The sequence below is a fragment of the Schistocerca cancellata genome, chromosome 2, assembly GCF_023864275.1.
Source record: "Schistocerca cancellata isolate TAMUIC-IGC-003103 chromosome 2, iqSchCanc2.1, whole genome shotgun sequence".
Classification (NCBI taxonomy): Eukaryota; Metazoa; Arthropoda; class Insecta; order Orthoptera; family Acrididae; genus Schistocerca; species Schistocerca cancellata.
The window spans coordinates 52,182,976-52,210,527 of record NC_064627.1 but is presented as its reverse complement, the minus strand read 5'-3'; the positions used below and the strand labels follow the sequence as shown (position 1 = coordinate 52,210,527).

General features: G+C 44.0%; 1 protein-coding gene across 1 annotated transcript in view; it reads left to right on the top strand.

Annotated features, from left to right (window-relative positions):
• Positions 1-27,552, top strand: part of LOC126150768 (uncharacterized) — a 204,676-nt gene that overhangs the window by 2,226 nt on the left and 174,898 nt on the right. The window contains exon 2 of the mRNA XM_049915897.1: positions 11,076-11,237. Within this exon, the coding sequence (XP_049771854.1) occupies positions 11,076-11,237 (162 nt within the window). The remainder of the gene's footprint in view (positions 1-11,075; positions 11,238-27,552) is intronic.

Sequence of the window (27,552 nt, the reverse complement as noted above, 5' to 3'; positions counted from 1 at the left end):
AACATCCATGTACTAATTTACATTTACGTGACAAACCCTATTTTCAGGGCTATATTTTAATTTGGACAAATGGATCTATGCAGATATTTGTAAAAACGACGATGATACATCAGTCCATACTAATGTAAAATTGCCACCTTCTGAAGAAGACAAATTTAAATTTGTTGAAACCTAGGTAAAGATTCCTTTATCCATTGCAACTGGTCGGCTGTTTATAATTTTATTACGTGGAACCGTTGCTGTTGTGCAGCTATGTTTAAAATACAGTAATATATGTATTAAGGTGACCACAGTAATACCTGTTTTAATGGGACCACCTGCTAGTGTCTACAGCAACTACCGTTTTAATGTGACCACCTGCTAGTGTCCACAGCAATACCTGTATTAACGTGACCACAGTAACACCTGTTTTAATGGCACCACCTGCTAGTGTCCACAGCAATACCTGTATTAACGTGACCACAGTAACAGCTGTTTTAGTGGGACCACCTGCTAGCGTCCACAGTAACTACCATTTTAATGTGACCACCTGCTAGTGTCCACAGCAATACCTGTATTAACGTGACCACAGTAACAGCTGTTTTAATGGGACCACCTGCTAGCGTCCACAGTAACTACCGTTTTAATGCGACCACCTACAAGTGTCCACAGCAATACCCGTATTAACGTGACCACAGTAACACATGTTTTAATCGGTTCACCTGCTAGTGTCCACAGTAACTACCATTTTAATGTGACCACCTACAAGTGTCCACAGTAATACCTGTATTAACGTGACCACAATAACACCTGTTTTAATGGGACCACCTGCTAGTGTCCACAGTAACTACCGTTTTAATGTGACCACCTACAAGTGTCCACAGTAATACCTGTATTAACGTGACCACAGTTACACCTGTTTTAATGGGATCACCTGCTAGTGTCCACAGTAACTACCGTTTTAATGTGACCACCTACAAGTGTCCACAGTAACACCTGTATTAACGTGACCACAGTAACACCTGTTTTAATGCGACCCCCTGTTAGTGTCTACAGTAACTACCATTTTAATGTGACCACCTGCAAGTGACCACAGTAATATATAAATAAAATTATAAACAGCCAACCAGTTGCAATGGATAAAGAAATCTTTACCTAGGTTTCAACAAATTTAAATTTGTCTGCCCGCATCTCGTGGTCGTGCGGTAGCGTTCTCGCTTCCCACGCCCGGGTTCCCAGGTTCGATTCCCGGAGGGGTCAGGGATTTTCTCTGCCTCGTGATGGCTGGGTGTTGTGTGATGTCCTTAGGTTAGTTAGGTTTAAGTAGTTCTAAGTTCTAGGGGACTTATGACCACAGCAGTTGAGTCCCATAGTGCTCAGAGCCATTTGAACATTTAAATTTGTCTTCTTCAGAAGGTGGCAATTTTACATTAGTATGGACTGATGTATCATGAGCTCTGCAACATCCATGTACTAATTTACATTTACGTGACAAACCCTATTTTCAGGGCTATATTTTAATTTGGACAAATGGATCTATGCAGATATTTGTAAAAACGACGATGATACATCAGTCCATACTAATGTAAAATTGCCACCTTCTGAAGAAGACAAATTTAAATTTGTTGAAACCTAGGTAAAGATTCCTTTATCCATTGCAACTGGTCGGCTGTTTATAATTTTATTACGTGGAACCGTTGCTGTTGTGCAGCTATGTTTAAAATACAGTAATATATGTATTAAGGTGACCACAGTAATACCTGTTTTAATGGGACCACCTGCTAGTGTCTACAGCAACTACCGTTTTAATGTGACCACCTGCTAGTGTCCACAGCAATACCTGTATTAACGTGACCACAGTAACACCTGTTTTAATGGCACCACCTGCTAGCGTCCACAGTACCTACCATTTTAATGTGTCCACCTGCTAGTGTCCACAGCAATACCTGTATTAACGTGACCACAGTCACACCTGTTTTAATGGTACCACCTGCTAGCGTACACAGTACCTACCATTTTAATGTGACCACCTGCTAGTGTCCACAGCAATACCTGTATTAACGTGACCACAGTCACACCTGTTTTAATGGTACCACCTGCTAGCGTACACAGTACCTACCATTTTAATGTGACCACCTGCTAGTGTCCACAGCAATACCTGTATTAACGTGACCACAGTTACACCTGTTTTAATGGGACCACCTACAAGTGTCCACAGTAATACCTGTATTAACGTGACCGCAGTAACACCTGTTTTAATGGGACCACCTGCTAGTGTCCACAGTAACTACCGTTTTAATGCGACCACCTACAAGTGTCCACAGCAATACCTGTATTAACGTGACCACAGTAACACCTGTTTTAATGGGATCACCTGCTAGTGTCCACAGTAACTACCGTTTTAATGTGACCACCTACAAGTGTCCACAGCAATACCTGTATTAACGTGACCACAGTTACACCTGTTTTAATGGGACCACCTACAAGTGTCCACAGTAATACCTGTATTAACGTGACCGCAGTAACACCTGTTTTAATGGGACCACCTGCTAGTGTCCACAGTACCTACCATTTTAATGTGACCACCTGCTAGTGTCCACAGCAATACCTGTATTAACGTGACCACAGTAACACCTGTTTTAATGGCACCACCTGCTAGCGTCCACAGTACCTACCATTTTAATGTGTCCACCTGCTAGTGTCCACAGCAATACCTGTATTAACGTGACCACAGTCACACCTGTTTTAATGGTACCACCTGCTAGCGTACACAGTACCTACCATTTTAATGTGACCACCTGCTAGTGTCCACAGCAATACCTGTATTAACGTGACCACAGTTACACCTGTTTTAATGGGACCACCTACAAGTGTCCACAGTAATACCTGTATTAACGTGACCGCAGTAACACCTGTTTTAATGGGACCACCTGCTAGTGTCCACAGTAACTACCGTTTTAATGCGACCACCTACAAGTGTCCACAGCAATACCTGTATTAACGTGACCACAGTAACACCTGTTTTAATGGGACCACCTGTTAGTGTCTACAGTAACTACCATTTTAATGTGACCACCTGCAAGTGAGCACAGTAATATATAAATAAAATTATAAACAGCCGACCAGTTGCAATGGATAAAGAAATCTTCACCTAGGTTTCAACAAATTTAAATTTGTCTTCTTCAGAAGGTGGCAATTTTACATTAGTATGGACTGATGTATCATGAGCTCTGCAACATCCATGTACTAATTTACGTTTACATGACAAACCCTATTTTCAGGGCTATATTTTAATTTGGACAAATGGATCTATGCAGATATTTGTAAAAACGACGATGATACATCAGTCCATACTAATGTAAAATTGCCACCTTCTGAAGAAGACAAATTTAAATTTGTTGAAACCTAGGTAAAGATTTCTTTATCCATTGCAACTGGTCGTCTGTTTATAATTTTATTACGTGGAACCGTTGCTGTTGTGCAGCTATGTTTAAAATACAGTAATATATGTATTAACGTGACCACAGTAATACCTGTTTTAACGGGACCACCTGCTAGTGTCTACAGTAACTACCGTTTTAATGTGACCATGTGCAAATGTCAACAGTAACTATCGATCTAACATGACCACCGTTAGTGTCCGTAGTAGCTACCATTTCAACGTCACCACCTGTGAACGTGCACAGTAATCCACACGTCAATGTGACCACCTCCTAATGTCGACAGTAATACCTCTTTAAATGTGACCACTTCCAAGTGTTCACAGTAACAACCGTTTTAATGTGACCACCTGCCAGTGTACACATTAACACCAATTTTAACGTGACCACTTGCTAGTGTCCACAGTAACTGTTGTGATCAAGCGAAAACACTTTCGTCTGGCCACAGCTGTGCGTTCTTTGAGTACCGTGGGAGATGCTACATCAAACCAGAACACGTGAAGTATTAGTTCACTTTATTACATAAAGGAATCAAAGATTTTCTTAAGTTTGACACACTCCTTTGCCACAGGAATACTGAGTGATTTACAACTATCTTGGCCTAACAAAGCATCACTTGATGCACTAGCTAACAAACAATATTCAGTATTAACAACACTACAAGTTCATCTCAAACTTTCACTACTTGTTGCTCCTAGGCGATGATGTTGGCTCCACTAGCTGAGATCTCGAACTGGGGCAGAAATCTAGCTAGCCTGACACTTATTGACCTCAGTGTGAGGGCGCTGCTGTGCTGAGAAGGGATTTGTGGTCTTCATGAGCGGCACTCACATATCGTTGTGCGTTGCAGCGAACCCTCACGAATGTCTGTGGCATCGATTCACGTTGCCGACTTTGGTATGGCAATGCGAACTCTGTACAGCACAGTAACACCTGTTTCAAGTTGACCACCTGCTAGAGTCCACAGTAACATCTGTTTTAACGTGACCACCTGCTAGTGTCCACAGTAACTACGGTTTGAACGTGACCGCATGCAAATATCAACAGTAACTACCGTTTTACCGTCACCACCTGCTAGTGTCCATCTCAACAGTAACTAGCGTTTTACTGTGACACCTGCTAGTGACTGTAGCAACTACCATGTTTTTTTTCAATCTGACACCCTCCTAGTGTCCACAGTGATCCCTGTTATAACGTGAATTCCTGGTGTTATCAAAAGTAACACGTATTTTAATGTGACCCCTTCCTAGTGGCTAGTGTCCACATTAATTACCCTTATGAAGCTAATATCTATGGTAGCCCCTTGATTTTGTATGATCACCTGCTAAAGTCTGCAGCGACACCTGTTTTTAATGTAGCACCTTCTAATGTCGAAAGTGATTACCGTTTTCTAACTTGTTGCCACGTTTGGCAACTACTGTTCTAACTGACCGCATGACAGTGTCCATAGTAAAACACATTACAATGTGCTCCCCTCATCACATCCACGTAACCACCTATTAATGTCCACCATAACCGCTGTTTCAACGTGACTGAAGTGGCCCATCGAGGACTTGGTAAGCAGTAACTCACTCCAGATAGATAAGGAATAAAATGTTAAATAATAACATAAAATCAAATTTAACTATTCTGTACCAAACTGCTGTTTGTGACTGTAACTATCTCTGTTCGAGCACTTAAGCAGTCTAACAAAGGATTGTAACTGTTTGTCAAAGGAGAAATTTCACTGACTCTAAACAGGCAGAAGTCTATGCCCTGAAGGATGACAGTTAAGGGCGGTTGTCCAAGATCTCAACACAGTAATGTACAGCCGAATAGAAAAGTTCTGATGGCAGAGCTTCGTGAGGTCATGAGGTCACATCGTAGCATAGGCGCAGACGGCTAGTGGCTCGAGGTAGGCTCCGTTGGTTCCCTCTTCTGGCGAGAAGACTTAGACTGCTGGATAGTGGCGTTTTGGCGCCTTAAATACGGTGCCGTCAGAAGAACTGGTCGCGGACTAGCCCACCTGTTATTGAGGCCAGTGACCTGGGGCTGTACCGGTAGCGTCTTGATTTGGCGTCGACAGCATTCCATGTTGTTGTTGTCGCCCACAACTGGTGTTGTTTTGGTTCTCGTTGCCGTGGACCTTAAGATATTGTGTATCGGCAACCCGTGATGCTGCCCCGCTATATTGGCGTGCTATATGCCTAGACACAACAGTGACCACCTGCTTGTGTCCATAGTAACACCTGTTTTAACGTGGCCAGCTGCTAGCGTCCATAATAATCCCCGTTTTAATGTGACCAACTGATAATGTTGACAGTAACGCTCGTTTAATGTGGCTACCTACTAGTATCCACAACAACTACTGGTCTAACGTGATCACGTTGCAGTGTCCACAGTAAACCTCATATGCCACACAGACAGAGGAGCTAGATGAGGCGTAAGTTGTTTATTTCTCTTTCATAGGTTGACAGCACTGGCTCAGCAGTGATGCGACTTCACATATTGTTCTTGTACATAACCCGTGTCGGGTCAGGGAATAGCTCTATCCCTAGTGATTTCAGAGAATTTTATTCGCAGTGCCCCATTCTCCGTATCCGCCGAGGAACAAATGGGTGGAATGATACGTTTTTTGTTGTTCTTTGAAGTAACTGCAGTTGCAGAGAGTATCGCAAAATGCTTCATTATGATGATGGGCCCCCTAGTGAACATAAATTTTACGAGAGGAGCGTTTGAGAAAGCTACGCAGTACGAAAATGGTAAGGGATACCACGGCGGCTGACCCACTGATTCGTGGCGATTGTCGGTTCAGAACTATTAACAGTGCGCAAGAGTTGAACATTAGGCACGATTCAAGACTTTGAATCGACCCTGAACCTCATATCTATCGTAAAGTTTATGCTCATAGGGTACCACGGCAACTGTTTGGAAAAAGTAAACATGAACGTCTGGTAACGTCGAAATCACATTTAAGGCATTTTCGAAAGGAAAAAGGTTTTCTCAGTCGCGTAGTATCCATTGATGACACGTGGTAAATCACTACGAACTAAAGAGGACGCGTAGAATGTTCCCTTTTATTGGTTATTCAGTATTTTTCTCATGATTACTTCTCCGCTGGCAGTCTGAATGGGTGCTCATCCGGAATCTTTTGCCAATGCGAAATCAACATGACACTATTTCAATTACTGGCCCCATGTCCTGCAGATACATATTACGTGTCCTTAATGCAATGGTTTTCGTTGCCTTCTGTATCCTCATGCAGTTGGTCACTGCCGATTGTTTCGCCTTTCAGGGCTAGTTTCCTACCCTACGACAAGAGGATGTCCCAAACCTCTGTCCACCATTCTGCCCTCTTTGACAAGGCAGTTAGGAGAAAGACTTCCTTGTACTAGAAGTCTTCACCCGCCATTGCCAATAATTTTTGTTCAAAACTAGCTGACTACCCATCGTAGCCTGAGCTTGTATTTACTCCAATTCTACTAGTCCATCTTGTCCTTTCAGCCCCCTCTATCCGTCTCTTTCACTCCCCTCTTGGTCCTTCTCTTATTCGCCCACCTCTCTCTCCACATCCTCCGTCCCCATTCTCTGTCCACCTCTTACACCTCTATCCCTACCTCTGCTACTCCCCACTATCTGTCCATCTGCTCATTCTCCCTCTGTGCATCAGCTCCATCCCTTCTGTCTACCTCCCTTCCCAGAATCAAACTCCTCCTGTCCCCTCTATCCATTCTCGCGCCATCTCCTCCAAGACCCTCTACTGTCCATCTCCCCTTTCTCCTCTCCATCTGTCTGTCCATCGCCTCTCCCCTCTCTCAGTCCATCTCCTCCCTGTCCCATCTGTCTCGTCTGCCCTTTCTCTGTCTATCTATTCCTCTACGTCTGTTTGTCCATCTTGTCCTCCTCATTCTCTCAATTCATCTCCTCCCCCCCTCTCTCTGTCAATCTCCTCCTTTTTCCTTCATCTGTCCGTCTCCTCCTCCACCCTCTCTCTGTCCATGTCCTCCTTTTTTCTTTCTCTGTCCATTTCGTCTTCCTTTCTGAATTAATTCAATGTCTTTCGTTAATCCCACACGGCGCGGATCCCAAACACTCGAGCAGCACTCAAGAATGGGCCACACTAGTGTACTATACGCGCTCTCCTTTACACATGATCCACACTTTCTTAAAATTCTCCCAATAAACCCAAGCCAACTACTCACCGTCCTACGTCCTTACATGCTCGTTTCATTTCGTATCACTTTACAACGTTAGGACTAGGTATGTAATCGACGTGGCTTTATCAAGCAGCACTCCACTAATATTGTACTCGAACGTTACAGCACTGTTTTCCTTACTCGCCTGCATTAACTTACTTTTTTCTACGTTTAGAGTTAGCTACCATTCATCACACCAAAATGGTTCAAATGGCTCTATGCGCTATGGGACTTAACATCTGAGGTCATCAGTCCCATATAACTTAGAACTACTTAAACCTAACTAACCTAAGGACATCACACACGTCCATGCCCGAGGCAGGATTCGAACTTGCGACCGTAGCCGTCGCGCGGTTCCAGACTGTAGCGCCTAGAACCGCTCGGCCACCCCGGCCGGCTTCATCACACCAATAGGCTGTGTAAATAATCTTGTATCCTCCTACAGTCACTCAACGACGACGCCTTCCGTTACATCACAGCGTCATCAGCAAACAGCGGCAGACTTCTCCTCAACCTATCCGTCAGATCATTTACGTCACACAACCCTGGGACACACCTGAAGACACCCTATAACACTAAAGTGCCGTGTAATGTTATCGTCTGAGAGGATTTCGAAGTTCGACCGCACATGGGTTAAATGGACAAGGGCATCTGGCTATAATTTTGAATTTGGTGAAATAATAGAAAAACCAAACAGGCTTTAATCTTGGGAGTTAGCGAAAGCGGTAAACTCAAATGAATTTATTTTGGAAACATATCGTTGAGAAAACTGAATATTGGTTATTGAAGTTACTTTTGTTGAGGTTTCCCTTTGAATAGCAAACAGGATACAAACTGACACAGTGAACTCTGTACTGTGTGTAGCAACAGTTACCAATAACAAACACGCCAGTAAATTATGGGGAGCAAATTTGCACCAATCTCATACTAATGAAAGCCACCCTCAAGAGCATTACTTAATCAAATACTGAAATGTCACTGCATGAAAAGCAGAAGTAAATTTGGACATGAGCGGCTTCTACTTGACTGAAATGAAAAAAAACACAAATAAAGATGAATAACATCGTAAATACACTGTTTAAGCTCCTCTCCATATAGCAGCTTTTGTTAGTAACAGTAACAGTTCAATTTTTTCTTAATAGGTGGAGAATATGATGGGGACCCATAAACTAGTATAGTTTGACTGGTCAAAGATCTTTGATTATTGCAATAGTAAGGGCTAACTCTAAAGGCTAATCATTCACTTAAATTCCTTTGCAGGACAATAAAATACAACACTGGGCGTAATTAACTAAAAAAAAGAAACTTTCATCATGGGCACCAAAAATACACCTTCTTTTAAAATTGTGCATAATTTTTCTTCTAACAATACTATCGTAAATCTGTTCATTAAAGATTTATATGCACTTGAACTTTAATTACCTGTGAAGCGGATATTCTTTGCAATAATATTTACACAATCTTGCACTGTAATCCTAGAAAACTGTATTTCACTTGGAGTAGTTCATTAACAAAGCATCCAAACGTTACTCTTACTTTAATTTTTAGTACTCCTTTTACTTTAGACAAAAAAATCACTTTTAAACACGTGAATGCAAGGATTGTTCATTTAAATCAGGATACTCGGCTTTAGTAGCACTTAGGCGAGGACGCTGCGTAGGTTCGTGATCAGGATTGAAAATATGGTTACGGACACCACTTTATGTTTTATGTGATTATTATTGAAACAACACACGAATTATCTGGTCCATGCTCATATACATTAGTTGGCTGAATGTATGAAGTTTGCATGAAGATTGGTGGCAGGCGCAATGGCTCCTGATGTGCGAATGCTGTATAAATTCTTTTCTTGGCGTCTGATTTTCAGCATATTAGAGCCATTCTATTTTTCCGTGAATACCAAATAATAGCCAGATCCACATCCGAGGCAAATCCCTTCTAAAGCAGGTTCCAATTGCCTCTCTTAGCACCGTGGAGGTATACGGTGCTAAGGCTAGACGCATACTGCGTGTCGTTCACACAAAAGAGCCGCTGAGTTGGACCGCCAAATCCACCTTTCACATCGCGCCGTGCCACTTTCGTTGCGGAGGGACTTTCCTACAGCGTTTACATGTTACAAATACGAGTGCCCTAAGTATGAACCAGCTTTTAGGAAACATACTTTTTATAAACATATAAACATAGAAAATACTTTCTAAAGCACTTTTAAATAGAATAAAGGAACAATCAACACCTCATATAGGAGATTATCAAGCAAAATTTAGAAAAGGTAGATCACGTGCAGAATAGATTCTTAATTTAAGAACTATTGAGAGAGTGACAGCAATACAAAATAAAAATACAGTAGTTACTTTCGTAGACTTCAAGAAGGGCTACGACTCAGTTGATAGACAAACACTATTCCAGATACTTTATGAATCAGGGATAGATGAAAACAACAGATACATCAAGAATTAAGTTTCAAGGCGAAATTTCTGAACCATTCAAAATCATAACAGGAGTTCGACAAGGAGACGGACTGTCCCCAATTCTCTTTAATTTGGTTTTAGATAAAATAGTAAAAACATGGGAAAGCACATTAAAAAACAGAGGCAGAAATGGTATATGCATGGGACAAGGAAAGAACAAATTCGATGTGAAATGTTTAGCCTTTGCAGATGATGTTGTTGTTGTGGTCTTCAGTCCTGAGACTGGTTCGATGCAGCTCTCCATGCTACCCTATCCTGTGCAAGCTGCTTCATCTCCCAGTACCTACTGCAACCTACATCCTTCCGAATCTGCTTAGTGTATTCATCTCTTGGTCTCCCTCTACGATTTTTACCCTCCACGCTGCCCTCCGATACTAAATTGGTGATCCCTCGATGTCTCAGAACATGTCCTACCAACCGATCCCTTCTTCTAGTCAAGTTGTGCCACAAGCTACTCTTGTCCCCAATTCTATTCAACACTTCGTCATTAGTTATGTGATGTACCCATCTAATCTTCAGCATTCTTCTGTAGCACCACATTTCGAAAGCTTCTATTCTCTTCTTGTCTAAACTATTTATCGTCCATGTTTCACTTCCATACATAACTACACTCCATACAAATACTGGTCCATAGCTGACCAAATTCATAAATAAAAAAAAATGATTTTACAATAATTTAAAATAACAACATATTCTTTTGCTTTTTTCATAAATATATTACAAAACTCTAATTTTCTTGCCATACACAAAGGAGTTTAAACAATATAGAATACACGCTTCATATATTGCAGGTACACAGTTACAGAAAATAAACCTTCTCCTAATCGATATGAGTGTTACAACCCTGACGGTAGTGGTTTGCTGTCTAATGTCCACTACACTCGCAGAGCACAACTGATGTTTCAGTGAGCTAAAAGAATGCAGAGCTCGTCTTGTTAGCTCAGATCTGCGATCTTGTTGCCCCGTCGTTTACCAGCGTTACTGACGCTGCTGTGTTACGCATGTCCCGACAGGAGACCTGTCCGAGGTGGCCATCTACCAGGGCCCTCGCGTGGCGGCTGTCCGTGTGGGCGCCGCCGGCTTCTGGGACGACCCGCTGCTGCCCATCAACTACGTCATTGGCCACAAGGTCATCATAGACCTCACCGACGCCGAACTCCGCGGCGGCATCGACGGTGAGTTCTCCACTGCCCGGTGTTCAGCCAGGGCTACACATGCGTTCTCTTGGCTCCCAGTAGTGATCGGCAGGGGTCGTCACCACAAGTTTGTCGTCTGGGGGAGGGGGTTTGGTTCGCAGTTCATCCGTCACAGGTCTCTTTCATAACGTTTTGTTTTCTTGTCGTTTCCTATGAAACCGTTCGAGATTTATACACTACTGGCCATTAAAATTGCTACACCACGAAGATGACGTGCTACAGACGCGAAATTTAACCGACAGGAAGAAGACGCTGTGATATGCAAATGATTAGCTTTACAGAGCATTCACACATGGTTGGCACTGGTGGCGACACCTACAACGTGCTGACAAGAGGAAGGTTTCCAACCGATTTCTCGTACACAAACAGCAGTTCACCGGCGTTGCCTGGTGAAACGTTGCTGTGATGCCTCGTGTAAGGAGGAGAAATGCGTACCATCACGTTTCCGACTTCGATAAAGGTCGGATTGTAGCCTATCGCGATTGCGGTTTATCGTATCGCGACATTGCTGCTCGCGTTGGTCGACATACAATGACTGTTAGCAGAATATAGAATCGATGGGATCAGGAGGGTAATACGGAACGCCGTGCTGGATCCCAACGGCCTCGTATCACTAGCAGTCGAGATGACAGGCATCTTATCCGCATGGCTGTAACGGATCGTGCAGCCACGTCTCGATCCCTAAGTCAACAGATGGGGACGTTTGCAAGACAACAACCATCTGCACGAACAGTTCGACGACGTTTGCAGCAGCATGGACTATCAGCTCGGAGACCATGGCTGCGGTTACCCTTGACGCTGCATCTCAGACAGGAGCGCCTGCGATGGTGTACTCAACGACGAACCTGGATGCACGAATGGCAAAATGTCATTTTTTCGGATGAATACAGGTTCCGTTTACAGCATCATGATGGTCGCATCCGTGTTTGGCGACATCGCAGTGAACGCATATTGGAAGCGTGTATTCGTCATCGCCATACTAGCGTATCACCCGGCGTGATGGTATGGGTTGCCATTGGTTACACGTCTCGGTCATCTCTTGTTCGCATCGACGGCACTTTCAACGGTGGACTCTACATTACAGATGTGTTACGACCCGTGGCTCTACCCTTCATTCGATCCCTGCGAAACCCTACATTTCAGCAGGGTAATGCACGACCGCATGTTGCAGGTCCTGTACGGGACCTTCTGGTTACAGAAAATGTTCGACTGCTGCCCTAGCCAGCACATTCTCCAGATCTCTCACCAATTGAAAACGTCTGGTCAATGGTAGCCGAGCAACTGGCTCGTCACAATACGCCAGTCACTACTCTTGATGAACTGTGGTATCGTGTTGAAGCTGGATGGACAGCTGTACCTGTAGACGCCACCCAAGCTCTGTTTCACTCAATGCCCAGGCGTATCAAGGCCGTTATTTCGGCCAGAGGTGGTTGTTCTAGCTACTGGTTTCTCAGGATCTACGCACCCAAATTGTGTGAAAATGCAATGACATGTCATTTCTAGTATAATATATTTGTTCAATGAATACCCGTTTATCATCTGCATTTCTTCTTCGTGTAGCAATTTTAATGGGCAATTATCTTCGCCTTCACCTGGAAATGTTAACTCTTTCCACAGAATGTGTAGTGAAACGAATCCTTGATTCGTCACCATACACATGAACTTGTGGTATTTACACTATTTTATGCATCTGTAGATATAGATTTTTTAAACGAGACAGTGACGCTAGCCAGAGAACAACATGGCGATATGCGGGCTATGGTTGCTTGTCCTGTGTCGATTTTGCTCGATGACAACTGCTTGCGATAGGAATTGAGAGAGAGTCCGTTTCACCGACTCGCTACCTATGGAACGTATGATCCCAAGACAGATACGCACAGCAAACGACTTAAATTTTTACTAGATATTTCTAAGATCCCGTTCTCAAACAACCTTGAAAATTTTTTTGATGCCTTTATTCGTTTCCGAGATACAGGTGTTCCAATTACCCTACTTGTACACATAAAATCCGGCGTGAGGAGAAATCTAGATAATAAATTACCGCTGCAAATTTCTCTAATTTTAACGGTATGTACTCTAGGCTATTATTTGCAATTGATACCTTCCCATTTCCAAAAATCTTTATCCGTTATCGAGATACACCACAAAAACATAGTTTTTGGCACCAAATCCGAGTCGCAGTTCGAATACGCCTATGTACACCAAATGTTTGTAATTTTTACGACACATTCCTAAGATCCAGATTTCGAAAAGCCTTGAAAATTTTCTTAATGTCTTTATCCGTTTCCGATATCCAGACGTTCAAATTTACCCTACCTGTACACGTCAAATACGCACGTAGAATACGGTGTGAGGCTGTGACGTAGTTCATAAAGTGATTTAACACGGAGAAATGTACTGTAAAGTGTCTCCGCCATCATCAAAAGGGATCTGGGCAGCCGGCCGGGGTGGCCGAGCGGTTCTAGGCGCTTCAGTCTGGAACCGCGTGACCGCTACGGTCGCAGGCTCGAATCCTGCCTCGGGCATGGATGTGTGTGATGTCCTTAGGTTAGTTAGGTTTAAGTAGTTCTAAGTTCTCGGGGACTGATGACCTCAGAAGTTAAGTCCCATAGTGCTCAGAGCCATTTGAACCATTTTTTGATCTGGGGACCCCAGGTTGTTGTAGTACTCGAGCATATGTAAAAAATTTTCTGCACATAAAATTTGGTCTGAGGTATAAAATTCTATAGCGTTGCGTTATTTAAATTTCACGTAAGTAAATTACCAAATTCTTAGTGGCCCATAAAGTTTCTTTGGTATGAGCGACATGCCCTGCTGTAGCAGGGAAAACAAGGAAATAGGCGGAAAAATGCTCCTATCGGACCACAAAAAAAGTGAATATGTTACTTTTATATTCAGTGTTTTAGTTGCCGTTTCTTCCCCATAAAGCATGTCACCTGCAACTGTATGAAAAAGGGAACTTATATACGTCAGCGTCATGCTAATGGGAAATGCGATAGTGTTGCGGATACACTTGTGTTGTGCACTAGGTTGTTACGTAACTTGTCATGTGGTCACGTTCCTTGGTCGCCTTCAGTTGCTTTTAAACACAGAAAGTCGTTATTTTTGCACCATTTTCAAAACTTTCTCACAATGTGCGATTTATTGTCGCGACATATGCTAACAGTATGGTAGCGTAATGTTTTGAATTACGACCAATGTGCAAAAGTTATGTTTTTCTGTATATAAAAGCAACTGTAAGCCGACTAAGGAACATGAGTACAAAACAAATTATGTAACAACCAAGTGCACACCAGAACTGTATCCGCAACACCATCGCAGTTCCCATTAGCATAACGCTGACGTATATAAGTTCACTTTTTCATATTTGTTAATACCATCCAGTGATACGGTTGCAGATGACATTCTGTATACCGAACAAACAGCAACAAAAACATATGCCGGTAATGACGGTGACAAACGTGAAAACTACGCTGTGACTTAAGGTAAATATACTATGTGATCAAAAGTATCCGGACACCTGGCGCCCTCCATCGGTAATGCTGGAATTCAATATGATGTTGGCCCACCCTTAGCCTTGATGACAGCTTCCACTCTTGCACTCATACGTTCGATCAGGTGCTGAAAGGTTTCTTGGCGAATGACAGCCCATTCTTCACGCAGTGCTGCATTGAGGAGAGAGATGTCGGTCGGTGATGCCTGGCACGAAGTCGGCGTTGCAAAACATCCCAAAGGTGTTCTGTAGGATTCAGGTCAGAACTCTGTGCAGGCCAGCCCATTACAGTGATGTTATTGTCGTGTAATCACTCCGCCACAGGCCGTGCATTATGAACAGGTGCTCGATCGGGTTGAAAGATGCAATTGCTCTTCAACAGTGGGAAGCAAGAAGGTTCTTAAAACATCAATGTAGGCCTGTGCTGTGATAATGCCACGCAAAACAACAAGGGGTAGAAGTCCCCTCCATGAAAAACACGACCACACCATAACACCACCGCCTCCGAATTTTACTGTTGGCACTACACACGCTGGCAGATGATGTTCACCGGGCATTCGCCATACCCACACCCTACCATCGGATGGCCACATTTTGTACCGTAATTCGTCACTCCAAACAACGTTTTTCCACTGTTTAAGCGTCCATTGTTTACGCTCCTTAGACCAAGCGAGACGTCGTTTGGCATTTACCGGCGTGATGTGTGGCTTATGAGCAGCCACTCGACCATCAAATACAAGTTTTCTCATTTCCCGTCTAACTGTCATAGTACTTGCAGTGAATACTGATGCAGTTTGGAATTCCTGTGTGATGGTCTGGATAGATGTCTGCCTGTCACACATTACGACCCTCTTCAGCTGTAGGCGGTCTCTGTCAAGTGAACAGACGAGGTCGGACTGTACGCTTTTGTGCTGTACGTGTAATTTCACATGTCCACGTGACTATCATATCGGAAACAGTGGACCTAGGGATGCTTATGAGTGGAAATCTCGCTTACAGACGTATGACACAAATGAAACCCAGTCACCTGACCACGTTCGAAGTCCGTGAGTTCCGCTGAGCGTCCCATTCTGCTATCTCGCGATGTCTAATGACTACTGGGGTTGCTGATATGGAGTACCTGGCAGTATGTGGCAGCATAATCCACCTAATATGAAAAACGTACGTTTTCGGGGGCGTGCGGTTACATATGATCACATAGCGTAAGTTATTAATGAAACTATTCACGAAATACAATATTTGGAACAAACAGTAAACATGTACCAATGTTTTATGATGCTTATAACGATAGTATTTTTTGCATGTTTTAGAATAAAGAAAAAAACCCACTGACAATGGCGATGTTTTCGCTGAAAATAATTTGGGAATGACAATAAATAAAATAAAACGAAAGTGTTTTGCATCAAGGTGGACACACAATTCCATACTGATTTTGTAAACATAGAAAAACGACTAGTTTCACGGATCAGGAATTACGGAGGATGTTGGAAGAACCAAATTTTGATGTCTATGATCTAACATCATCAGAGCTGTCTGACGAAAGAGATACGTTCGTGGACACAAGCGACAGCGACACTAATGACGAGGACAAAACTTGTGCTGGTAATGGTAATGGCAACGCGGTCGAGGAACTGCAGCAAGCCACACCGGAGACCAAGCCTAAAATGATAATATGTCGCCAACGCAAGATCTCATTTACAGGATAGATTCATTCACAGTGCATGTTTCGTCAACAAGTCACGTCTGTCTGTCTGTCTGTCATTCTATTATAAAGACGCAGTACAAAGACATACACTACTAAGCAGTCGGCAGGCACATGTCGTCAGGCATCAGACATCGGCGCCGTTGCGTTAAACGCAACAGATGAGGGATAAATCTACGGAAGACCCGTGCCAGAATAAAGGACAGATTCGTGGGCAGTTGCTAACATACTGTATCTGACAATAGCTAAACTTGGAGTAGGAGAACGAAAATCAGCGTTTAACGTCCCGTAGATGTTGATGTTATTAGGGACGTAGCAAAAACTCGTATTTCGTAACGATGGGGAAGGGGATCGGCCGTTCCTTTTCAAAGGAACCACCCCAGTATTCGACTTAAACAATTAAGGAAAATCACGGAATGCCGAAATCTGGATGGCTCTTTGACAGTGGAGCACCAGTGTGTGGTGAAAAATCCAGAAACAGACAGACAAGTTCAAATGGTTCAAATGGCACTAAGCACTCTGGGACTTAACATCTGAGGTCATCAGTCCCCTAGAACTTAGAACTACTTAAACCTAACTAACCTAAGGACATCACACACATCCATGCCCGAGGCAGGATTCGAACCTGCGAGCGCAGCGATCGCGCAGTTCCAGACTGAAGCGCCTAGAACCGCTCCGTCACAACGGCCGGCGACAGACAAGTAACTGAAGATATTGGTTGTAACAGATATGTACACTAAGTTATCAAAAGTATCCGGACACACCCCAAAACATGTGTTTTTCATATTATGTGCATTGTGCTGCCATCTACTGGCAGGTACTCTATATCAGCGACCTCAGTAGTCATTAGACATCGTGAGAGAGCAAATGGTTCAAATGGCTCTGAGCACTATGGGACTTAACTTCTGAGGTCATCAGTCCCCTAGAACTTAGAACTACTTAAACCTATCTAACATAAGGACTTCACACACATCCATGCCCGAGGCAGGATTCGAACCTGCGACCGTAGCGGTCTCGCGGTTCCAGACTGTAGCGCCTAGAACCGCGCGGCCACTCTGACCGGCCGTGAGAGAGCAGAACGGGGTGCTCCGCAGAACTCACGGACTTCTAACGTGGTCAGGTGGTTGGTTGTGACTCGTGTCATACGTCTGTACGCGAGATTTCCACACTCCTAAACATCCCTAGGTCCACTATTTCCGATGTGATAGTCAAGTAGAAACGTGAAGGGACACGTACAGCAGAAAAGCGTACATGCCGACCTAGTCTGTTGACTGACAGAAAACGCCGACAGTTGAAGAGGGTCGTAATGTGTTAGAGGCAGACTTCTGTCCTGACCATCACACAGGAATTCCAGACTGCATCAGGATCTACTGCAAGTACTATGACAGTTAGGCGGGAGGTGAAAAAACTTCGATATCATGGTCGAGCGGCTGTTCATAAGCCACATATCACGCCGGTAAATGCCAAACGACGCTTCACTTGGTGTAAGGAGCGTAAACATTGGACGACTGAACAGTGGAAAAACGTTGTGTGGAGTTTCGAATTACGGTACACAATGTGGAGATCCGATGGCAGGGTGTAGGTATGGCGAATACCCGGTGAACGTCATCTGCCAACGTGTGTAGTGCCAACAGTAAAATTCGGAGGCGGTGGTGTTGTGGTGTTTCATGGAGGTGGCTTGCACCGCTTGTTGTTTTGCGTGGCACTATCACAGCACTGGCCTACATTGATGTTTTAAGCACCTTCTTGCTTCCCACTGCTGAAGAGCAATTCGGGGATGTCGATAGTATATTTCAGCACGATCGAGCACATGTTCATAATGCACGGCCTGAGGCGGAGTGGTTACAGGACATTAACTTCCCTGTAATGGGCTGGCCTGCACAGAGTCCTGACCTGAATCCTACAGAACACCTTAGGTATGTTTTGGAACTCCGACTTTGTGCCAGACCTCACCGAACGACATCGATTCTTCTCCTCAGAGCAGCACTCCGTGAAGATTGGCCTGCCATTCCCCAAGAAATGTTCCAGCACCCGACTGAAAGTATGCCTGTGAGAGTGGAAACTATCATCAAGACTAAGAGTCGGCCAACGTCATATTGAATTCCAGCGTTACCGATGGAGGGCGCCACGAACTTGTTAGTACTTTTCAGCCAGGTGTCTGGATACTTTTGATCACACAGTGTACCTATACAGGCGCCGGCGCATGGAACTTTGACGCTCTGTAGGGTCGTTTGATGATGTTCCTCAAGATCCCTTCTACAACGTCTCGAAGTTTATCGTTGTAATTCTGAAACACTGTGTAGAATACGACTGAATAAGATGGAAAAGGACAAGGTAGGAAAACACTTGCAAAGTTAGTAAAGGGTAGAGTAGGAAAGGATAGAGAGAGACGGAGTATGAGATTGAATCAATCGAAAGGCTAATGGTCTTTTTTCTTAAGTTTTCTCCCTCAAGAATTAGGATAACTCTTTGTCCTATATAAGATTCTGTAAAGCACACGAGGAGGTTGCACTAAAAAAAATCATTGAGGACAAGAGATATTCTTCGTTAAATACAGCATGTATGGCATACTTCGTCTGAGAAGCGCACATCATCTCTCTAGCTCTGTGAGGGCTACTCAGAAAATTTTAATTGTCACTTGTAAAATTTTGTTTGTACACTCCTGGAAATGGAAAGAAGAACACATTGACACCGGTGTGTCAGACCCACCATACTTGCTCCGGACACTGCGAGAGGGCTGCACAAGCAATGATCACACGCACGGCACAGCGGACACACCAGGAACCGCGGTGTTGGCCGTCGAATGGCGCTAGCTGCGCAGCATTTGTGCACCGCCGCCGTCAGTGTCAGCCAGTTTGCCGTGGCATACGGAGCTCCATCGCAGTCTTTAACACTGGTAGCATGCCGCGACAGCGTGGGCATGACCCGTATGTGCAGTTGACGGACTTTGAGCGAGGGCGTATAGTGGGCATGCGGGAGGCCGGGTGGACGTACCGCCGAATTGCTCAACACGTGGGGCGTGAGGTCTCCACAGTACATCGATGTTGTCGCCAGTGGTCGGCGGAAGGTGCACGTGCCCGTCGACCTGGGACCGGACCGCAGCGACGCACGGATGCACGCCAAGACCGTAGGATCCTACGCAGTGCCGTAGGGGACCGCACCGCCACTTCCCAGCAAATTAGGGACACTGTTGCTCCTGGGGTATCGGCGAGGACCATTCGCAACCGTCTCCATGAAGCTGGGCTACGTTCCCGCACACCGTTAGGCCGTCTTCCGCTCACGCCCCAACATCGTGCAGCCCGCCTCCAGTGGTGTCGCGACAGGCGTGAATGGAGGGACGAATGGAGACGTGTCGTCTTCAGCGATGAGAGTCGCTTCTGCCTTGGTGCCAATGATGGTCGTATGCGTGTTTGGCGCCGTGCAGGTGAGCGCCACAATCAGGACTGCATACGACCGAGGCACACAGGGCCAACACCCGGCATCATGATGTGGGGAGCGATCTCCTACACTGGCCGTACACCACTGGTGATCGTCGAGGGGACACTGAATAGTGCACGGTACATCCAAACCGTCATCGAACCCATCGTTCTACCATTCCTAGACCGGCAAGGGAACTTGCTGTTCCAACAGGACAATGCACGTCCGCATGTATCGCGTGCCACCCAACGTGCTCTAGAAGGTGTGAGTCAACTACCCTGGCCAGCAAGATCTCCGGATCTGTCCCCCATTGAGCATGTTTGGGACTGGATGAAGCGTCGTCTCACGCGGTCTGCACGTCCAGCACGAACGCTGGTCCAACTGAGGCGCCAGGTGGAAATGGCATGGCAAGCCGTTCCACAGGACTACATCCAGCATCTCTACACTCGTCTCCATGGGAGAATAGCAGCCTGCATTGCTGCGAAAGGTGGATATACACTGTACTAGTGCCGACATTGTGCATGCTCTGTTGCCTGTGTCTATGTGCCTGTGGTTCTGTCAGTGTGATCATGTGATGTATCTGACCCCAGGAATGTGTCAATAAAGTTTCCCCTTCCTGGGACAATGAATTCACGGTGTTCTTATTTCAATTTCCAGGAGTGAAGTAATAGTCGCTTAGCATGGCTTTTCTTCTCACTGTTAAACTGTTATGAGAAACAGAGACAAAAGTTTTTTTTTCTCGTATAGGTAAGATTATCGGGTGCACCTGGCAATGTTACCGAATGTTACGTAATATTCTCAGCTTGCCTGTGATGACAGATATCGGCATGCTTGGCGGAGCACTGTGGAGCAGAGGGACCTCTGCACCGCCAGGGCAACAAGTGGCAAGAGTCAGGTTTGAAACCTGCCCAACACGTGCAGGCGCGGAGGGCACTTCTGCATATAATTAACCAGCGGTTTCTTATTCTTTTTAATGACTGGTTATTCGAACGAGTTCGGTCATGGAATCTTTCGCCACATTGTGTATGTGAACTGGTTTTTTCAAGTTTCTCTGAGAGACAACCACTGACTAGTATCATGATGCTGCCTGGCCTCGTGGAATGTACCGAAGAACGAAGTTCAGTGAAATCAGATTCTGTATCCGTGTATATTTGCGTAGCTTAGGAAAGCAGGTTTCAGTTCTTTGTACGTGATTCAGTACAATGTAAAATAAACGTAGTAAATAAAACAAAACAAAAATTGAGCTCTTCCTAGGCGATTATCTACGGCTGTTAAATAATTTGGTAAAAGCATATTTGTGCCATCAGCTGTACATATTTATGTTTATTATCTACCGGTTTCGTTTGTTACAAGTCCAGTCAGCTAGCAGCAAGTCTTCCGGTCCAGACTGTATAACAGAGTCCTTTCAGAGTATGCTGATACAGTAGCGTCATACTTAACAATCATATACAACTGTTCGCTCGACGGAAGATCCTATCCAAAGACTGGAAAGTTGCACAGGTTACACCACTATTCAAGAAGGTAGTAGAAGTGATACACTAAATTACAGGCCCATATCATTAACGTCGGTATGGAGCAGGATTTTGGAACATATACTGTGTTCGAACATTATGAATTACCTCGAAGGAAACGGCCCATAGCGCGGGCCGCGGTGGTCTAGCGGTTCTAGGCGCTCAGTCCGGAACCGCGGGACTGCTACGGTCGCAGGTTCGAATCCTGCCTCGGGCATGGATGTGTGTGATGTCCTTAGGTTAGTTAGGTTTAAGTAGTTCTAAGTTCTAGGGGACTGATGACCACAGATGTTAAGTCCCATAGTGCTCAGAGCCATTTGAACCATTTGAGCCAAACGGCCTATTGACACACAGTCAACACCGAGTTAGAAAGCATCGTTTTTGTGAAACACAACTAGCTCTTTACGCACACGAAGTATTGAGTGCTATTGACAAGGTTTTTCACACTGTACCACACACAAGGCTTGTAGGGAAATTACCTGCTTATGTAATATCGTCCCAGTCAAGTGACTGGGTTCGTGATTTCCTGTAAGAGAGGTCACAGTTGCTAGTAACTGACGGAAAGTCATCGAGTAAGACAGAAGTGATTTCAGGCTTTCGCCAAAGTAATTTTATAGGCCCTTTGCTGTTACTTATATATATGAATAATTTAGGAGGCAATCTGAGGAGCCGTCTTAGGTTGTTCGCAGATGATGCTGTCGTTGATAGACTAGTAAAGTCATCAGAAGATCAAAACAAATTGCAAAACGATTTAGAAAAATATCTGTATGGTGCAAAAATTGGCAGTTGACCTTAAACAACGAAAAGTGTGAGATCGTCCACATGAGTGCTGGAACGGATCCGTTAAACTTCGATTACACGATAAATGGCTCTGAGCACTATGGGACTCAACATCTTAGGTCATAAGTGCCCTAGAACTTAGAACTACTTAAACTTAACTAACCTAAGGACATCACACACACCCATGCCCGAGGCAGGATTCGAACCTGCGACCGTAGCAGTCCCGCGGTTCCGGACTGCAGCGCCAGAACCGCTAGACCACCGCGGCCGGCGATTACACGATAACTCAGTCAACTAAATACCTAGGAATTGAAATTATGAGCATCTTAAATTGGAAGGAACACATAGAAAATGTTGTGACGAACGCTAACCAAAGACTGCGTTTCGTTGGTTGGACACTTATAAAATGTAACAGATCTACTAAAGAGAGTGCCTACACTATGCTTGTCCGTCCTCTTTTAGAATACTGCTGTGCGATGTGGGATCCTTACCAGACAGGATTGACGGAGTACATCGAGAAAGTTCAAAAAATGGCAGCACGTTTTGTATTATCGCGAAATAGGGGCGAGTGTGTCACTGAAATGATACATGGTTTGGGCTGGAGATCATTAAAACAAAGAATTTTTCGTTGCGGCGGAATCTTCAAACAAAATTTCAGTCGCCAACTTTCTCCTCTGAATGCGAAAATATTTTACTGACGCCAACCTACACAGGAAGAAATGATCATCATAATAAAATAAGGGAAACAAGAGCTCGAGCGGAAAGATATAGGTGTTCCTTTTTCTCCTGGTGCTGAACGAGACTGGAATAATAGAGAATTATTGTGAAAGTGGTTTGATGAACCGTCTGTCAGGCACTTAAATGTGATTTGCAGGGTATGGTTCAAATGCCTCTGAGCACTTTGGGACTTAACATCTGAGGTCATCAGTCCCCTAGAACTTAGAACTACTTAAACCTAACTAACCTAAGGACATTACACACATCCATGCCCGAGGCAGGATTCGAACCTGCGACCGTAGCGGTCGCGCCGTTGCAGCCTGAAGCGCCTAGAACCGCTAGGCCACTCCGGCAGGGTATCCATGTAGATTAGATGTAGAGAGCAATTCAGAGATTTATACCAAATAAATTAACAAATGACGAAGCTGCCCCCCCCCCCCCTCCTCCTGGTACACACAACAGATCAGAAGACTGTTGTAGAAACAACGAGGAAAGCATGCCAAATTTAAACGAACGCAAAATCCCCAAGAGTGGCGATCTTTTACAGAAGCTAGAAATTTAGCGTGGACTTCAATGCGAGATGCTTATAATAACTTTGTCTCGAAACCCCGCAGAAAAATCCAAAGAGGTTCTTGTCGTATGTAAAGTACACTAGCGGCAAGACACAATAAATGGCTCCTTTGCGCGACAGCAATGGAAGTACTATCGTTGACAGTGCTATTAAAGGAGAGTCACTAAACACAGCCTTCCTCAATTCCTTCTCCAAAGAAGACGAACTAAATATTCTAGAACTCGAATCAAGAACAGCTGCCAACGCGAGTTACTTAGAAATGCAGTGAAGGAACTTAAATGGCTTAATAAAAGCAAGTCTTCCGGTCCAGACTATATATATATCAGTTAGGTTCCTTTGAGAGTACGCTGATGCAATAGCTCCATACTTAATAATCAAATACAGCAGCAGCTCGCTCGACGAAAGATCGGCACTTAAAGATTGGAAAGTTGCACAAGTCACACCAATATTCAAGAAACTTAGTAGGAGCAATGCACAAAATTACAGGCCCCTATAATTAACGTCGATATGCAGCTGGAGTCTGGAATATATATCGTGTGCTAACATTATCTATCACCTCAGAGAGAGCACAGCCAACACGGTACCTGCAAAAGTCCTTCAAGGCCCACCGCAGACCAATCAAATGTAAGAAGAACCAATAGATGTGCTCCATTTGCCTAGGAGGAGGAAGTGTGTAACATTCATGTTTTGACCTGGTGGCGTACGATAGTGACACAAAGATGATCATGCTGTTGGGTACACAAATGATCACTGGTTCAGGACCTATCCAAAGCACTTGATCCTAACCTTCTAACACCAACAGAACCTAAGGTACGAGCCCTGGAAGAAGTCAGCTTTCATGCAGGGCGTTTTGGAGTACATTGGTGGCACATGCTGTCGATACAGGCTAACCATTCTTCTTGACATACATTAAAATAATGAACGAAGTAATCGAGTGCAGCTTCTGGCTGCTGCTTGCTGTACACGGCCTTCGACCCGGTTAGAATTTTGGACGCTGCCGCAGTAACACATCGTGTAACACGGAAAACTGCCGTCTGTTCGTAGTCGGTTGCTGCTTTGACCACGGAACACAGAAACATATACAACACATTTTTTAGACTTTTAATGTTTAATTACTACAACAATGAATTCATTAGCAAGCATAAAATAAATGACAAATATAACTTATCAATCATACATCCGCCGGCCGTTGTGGCCGAGCGGTTCTAGGCGTTTCAGTTTGGAACCGCGCGACCGCTACGGTCGCAGGTTCGAATCCTGCCTCGGGCATGGACGCGTGTGATGTCCCTAGGTTAGTTAGGTTTAAGTAGTCCTAAGTTCTATGGGACTGATAACCTTAGATGTTATGTCCCATATTGCTCAGAGCCATTTGAAGCATTTGAACTCATACATCCTAGAGATGGCTCGATCACTGAATGATATATCGATGCTTAACATATCATGACAAAGTTCACCTCCAGCCTTACGGTATGGTTACTTAATACTTAAACTTCACGTGAGGTATTATCCATTAACGTTAAGGAAATAGAAGTTTTTGAAGACGTGTTTCCTTTTTGCTTTGCATTAGTAACTATTTCTGTTTTGTAATTTCAACAACCCCTACATTATTGAATATTCTCTCTCATTCATTAAAGAATGTAAATAATCAGTTAGTATCAAGTACATTACTCATGACGTCACAATGTAAAATAGTGTTGTCAGTCAAGAGTTCCACTTATAGTGATCTCTTGTTGATTAATCCTGACAAGGATGTGATGATTAATCTTAGCTCTTTCGTAACCTCAAAGGAATTCTGTTATCCATGCCTCCTTCTGGCGATAGGATACCTGGAAAGTATGTTCTGTTGACGACTGCTGTGTGGTGCCTACAATTTCACCAGCCCGCTGCGGAGGTTATGTTTTCTTGTTTAGGAATACATCACATCTGTATTTATGTGCAACCCGTACAGGATTTCGCATTTATCTCGGCCGCCCCTAATAACTATTTTTCCACGAATAAAATAAAATAATGTATCAAGCAAACGGTGTTTAGTTATTAGGGTTACACCAGTGACCATGATTGTTTTTCTTGTAACTTCGTTCGTTACGAAGATGTAACATTAGCACCCTGAATTTTTTATTCGGTAATCTACTTCCTCTCCTCAAGATCTGCTCAAAACTGTGTCACACAATACAACTTTCAACTTAATAGGAAACAGAAACGGGGACAGTTCATATCATTTTTTTAGTTGTGGGGACCAACAAGGGGTAGAGCATTCAAAGGTACTCGAAGTAGTGACCGTGGACAGTGGTACATTCATCCAAGCGTTGGATGAAAGAATTCATCTCTACTTTCAGTGTTGCCTGCTGGCGTGAATTACAAGCAATCACGAAAGGTGCTGCATATTCTCTGGAATTGTTGGAATGTCGCGATAGAACAATTGTTTTATGCTTTCCCATAGACAAAAGTCCAGAGGAGTTTAATCAGAATACTGTTCTTCCATGACCATTCCATCTGGGAGGATAGCTTTCGTTCAGAACACGATGTGCACAATAGGCATTAGGCGTTGGACATAAATTATGTTGATGCCAAATAAGCATTTAACGGCACTTCATCCAGAAGACCAGGAAGAATCCGCGTGAGAAAGCTGGCTTAGGCCCCGTCGTTTAGATTACGATTGATAAAGTAAAGGTGCGGTAATTGTAGTACCAAGCACCCCTCATCAGACATTAACCCTCCATTGACGCTGCTTTTCACCTGTCTACGGCATCGTGGGTTTCCGCTGGATCAATAATGCATGTCCCTTGTATTTACCAGTTCCTTGAGAAGGAGCGTTCATCGATAAAATGGACAATGGAGAAGAAGGAGAAGAAGGTCTGGTTAGCGAGGATTTTCTGCTTTGTCCACTGACAGAACTGTACAAGATTCTGGAAGTGATTCACGTGCAGTTCTTGGTGTAAGAGTAGATGATAGGGATAGAGCTGGTGACCTGCTCTCCCCGCTGACAAAGGCAACGCTACTGTTGTTATGAATAAAGAGGATTATCGGAACAAAATTTTTTGATTCTTTTAACTTCAGGACAGTATAAAAAAAATCTTAAGAAAGACCCTACAGCCGGAATACTGAAGAAATCAATTGCGCAATGTGTCCCATACTTTACGGCTTGAACGAAATTAACAATCAATTCCCCAGCATATCAAATAGTAGGATATCTGCCAACTCGTTTACAACCAAATATTGGTAAACCTGACGTCATTTCGTTGAGGAAATTTGACTAACTTTGGCTCCTGAAGACATTCTTGTAAGTTCCGATAGAGTGTCTTTAGTCACCGAGATTCCAATAAACGAAGTTATGATTTGTATAACGGATGTTTTCCCAGAGGATTTGACTGCTCTAAGTCTGGTTAGTTCCACTGGGACGACGGATTTTATGAGAACGTTGACGGTGTCGTAATGGGTAGCCCATTAGGTCCTGCGAACGCTAATTTTTTTACGGGAAAATTCGAACAGTCAGCTCTGGAAAAATCAAATAATAAACCACGTCGATGGTATCGGTATGTGAATGATACATCAGTGATCTGGTCACATGATAAAGTACTTTAGAAGAATTCTTTTGTTATCTAGGTGTACAAAGTCCAAAAATCCAGTTTACCATGGTAATGGAGAATGACCCCGCAATATCTTTCTTGGATGTGTTAGTTTTGAGACGGTTTAGCATGGAAACTGGGAATGACAACGCAGTATTCTTCTTGGATGTATGACTTATGAGACAGACTGATGGAAGGTTGAAACATGCAGTCTTTCGGAAAGTTATGCATAAAGACAGATTTTCACACAAGGACTCCAACCGTCATCCACAACAAAAAGGTGACATTAACAGTCTTGTTGACAGATCCGAAGGAGTTTGTACGCCAGAACGCCTGGACTCCGAATTAAAACACCTGAAACGGGCTTTCGAGATAAATGGCTATTTAGGCAAAGAAGTAAACAGGATTATGCGACCAAATAACGGTAGGGCAAAGGACAACGATAGAACATAATGATGGAAGAACACGGCTTATGTCCCCTTTTTAAAAATATAAAAAGCCGGCCGGTGTGGCCGTGCGGTTAAAGGCGCTTCAGTC